General features: G+C 40.0%; 1 protein-coding gene across 1 annotated transcript; it reads right to left on the minus strand.

Moving 5' to 3' along the window:
• Positions 1 to 331: 331 nt before the first annotated feature.
• Positions 332 to 2,404, minus strand: LOC121966351 (dynamin-1-like; the record flags this gene model as incomplete). Its single annotated transcript, XM_042516454.1, has 4 exons — positions 332 to 573; positions 668 to 838; positions 1,417 to 1,528; positions 2,295 to 2,404. Coding segments are annotated over 4 exons (635 nt in total), but the record flags the coding sequence as incomplete, so codon positions are not given.
• Positions 2,405 to 2,768: the final 364 nt, after the last annotated feature.

The raw sequence follows: 2,768 nt of genomic DNA on the forward strand, positions 1-2,768 counted from the left end.
TGACCTTTGACTACCAAATTCTAGCCATCTTACTCTTGAGTTTAAGTGAACATTTGTGCCAAATTTAAAGAAATTCCCTTAAGGTGTCCTTGAGATATCCGGTGTGAAGGACAGGGTTACAGTGACCTTTGACCGCCAAAATCTTAGTCCAACTGGATATTTGTGCCAAATTTGAAGAAATTCCCTAAGGGTGTCCCTGAGATATTACGTTCACATGAATGGGACAAATGATTGGATAGACAAAACAAACTCAAAGCCTGTACTGGAGGCATAAAAAGGGCAGCTCACAGCCTCTAATGCTCTTCCTCTGTCTATTCTCATTGTTGCTTACCTTCCTCCAGAACCGCCCCGCTGCACTTGCAGCCAGGAGTCATCCACAGGAGGTGGCATGGCGGTGCTTATGGTGGATGTGCTGATGTCACCGATGATGCTGAGGGCCTCCCGCAGGGCGTGGTACATCCGCAGCATCTCATCACGGTGCATGGCTTGCTCCTGAGACTCCTCCATCAGCGTGTTCTGGTCGCCGCACGAGTACAGCTGGGCCAGCAGGTCTGCGTTAATGAACTCCTTAGTCTGGACCAAATGACATTTTGTGATTGAAGTTTAAGTTTCTGTTCTTTTTTCTGTGTTTGAAACATAAATAGTTTTGGGAGACTTTACAGCTCACATTGTTAATCATGAGGTGCATGATGGTCTTGGGCATCAAGTCACGGACAGTTTTGTTGACGATGGCCATGTAGGAGTCAACAAGGTTACGAATGGTTTCCACCTGGCGCTCCAACTGAGGGTCCATGCTGTGCATTATGTTATCAGAGCCATTTTCATCACCACCGTCACTCTGCAGAGTCAAATGATGGAAGACATAGAGTTTTAAACTTTAGTTAGGCTTCAGCAAGAAAGAGATAGAGAAGCTGTAGATACAGCGTAGTAGATAAAGGGTGACTGATAACTCTGAAGGAGATGGTAAACGCATTAGTCTTTCTGAATAGCTGTTTTAGGACGAAACCTTGACGCAAAATGATGGAATGCAGGATACAGACCAAAAAGAAACATACCTTTCCTTCCTTCTCCTGTAAGGTCAAACAGTGATGAGGAAAACAGACAAAGAAAGAGGACAGATACAGTATCACATGGGACACATGACAACATTTAAATAGACTCCAAATAAACATCCCAACAACAGTCTGACACCTCATGCAAAAGACAAACAAATCAATAATTAGCTCTCATTTTAGTTTATGCAATCTGAACAAAATCAAGTCTAATAATGTGTTTTTGCATATGGTTTTACGTTGTGTATGGCTTGCAATCAATCCAGTCTTTAAAGCAGAAACAACAACTAACTATCTTGCTATAATATTTTCAATCCTCACTTTATGTATGTGTGCATAAAACAAATACTTTAACAAATGTTACCGTGACCCGTTCAGGATAAACTCCAGCTCTGAGGAAGGAGGCCTTCCAAGCATCAATGTCTTCCTGAGTCTCACAGGCCAGCTCCAGCTGACGGTAGTCCTTATACACATTCCTGTGGAAACACAATTCTATATGGCGTTCTTCACGTTTTTCTGTATTATTTTTAATACCTTAAATTTGTCACTTGAACACAGTGGTGTAGAGGAGGGTATACGCAGGTATAGGGGTATACCTACTGCTTTTTCTGGCCATTTACAGTATGCCGACCTCGCAGCCAAAAATCCAGTGTAATATATATAGGAGGGTATACCCACTTCTTTCTCAGCAACCTTCCCATCTAAATAGTACACCCATGTTATCAACTACAGCTACACCGCTGCTTGAACAGCTGTACATCTTTCTACCTTTGGCCAGAAGTAGCTATGTATATTTATTCAATTACTGAGGTACATTTTCACTACATTTCAGAGGCAAATATTATACTTTTCAATCCACTACATTAATTTTTTATAGTGACTTTTAAGTTTGAGATTTTACACACAAATTATACAATCCTGGTATAGATTATAGATATAGGGGGTAAGTATTTCTTCAAGTAAAGTCAATTTTGCATGTAAGTGACATGAATCATGAAATGTACAAGTGAGCTACACATCAAAGGCCAACAATCAAAGTTTATTTTCATCTGTATTAAAGTTATGTGTGCTTGTATATAACACTTTGATTGTGTCTGTTCAATTGTCTCATTTCTCTGAACAAAATATTGAGATTTTAGAAAAAAAACCTTATCTTGTGATCAATTATGGGGGTCTGTTGTGTGTGTGTGTGTGTGTGTGTGTGTGTGTGTGTATGGATGTGTGTGCATGTATAATACAAACCTCTGTTCAGTGTTGAAGAGGGCAAAGATGTGCTTGCTGGACATGAAGCCTTTCTCCACATCGCGCAGCTTCAGGTTGTCCACCTGCAGCATGTACTTCTTCTCCTTCTCCTGCAGGAGGCGAAAGAGAAACACACTGGTTGTTCATGTGATGCAGAGAAAGAAAGAGACTGACTCCCTCTGTGGGTGAAGAATTTGGCTAATGAATAAAAACAGTCATAGAGATGTACAGTATTATGCACTGCAACATTGTAAATTAGACCAAAATAACAGAACGATCGCAAAAGTTGACAATGTAGTATAATCATTCTGGGCTGCTCAATTTTCTACTTAATATATATTTTTTATTATATTAAGAGAAACAAAGACAGAAACTTGATTAAAAGGGACAAAAAGAAAGCAGATGAAAGAGCTAGGGGAAATCAGGAGTCAACGTTCACATATTGAATTTAACAGCAGACAAAAAATGAGAAGA

Source organism: Plectropomus leopardus, unplaced genomic scaffold (genome assembly GCF_008729295.1).
Source record: "Plectropomus leopardus isolate mb unplaced genomic scaffold, YSFRI_Pleo_2.0 unplaced_scaffold24115, whole genome shotgun sequence".
Taxonomy (NCBI): domain Eukaryota; kingdom Metazoa; phylum Chordata; class Actinopteri; order Perciformes; family Serranidae; genus Plectropomus; species Plectropomus leopardus.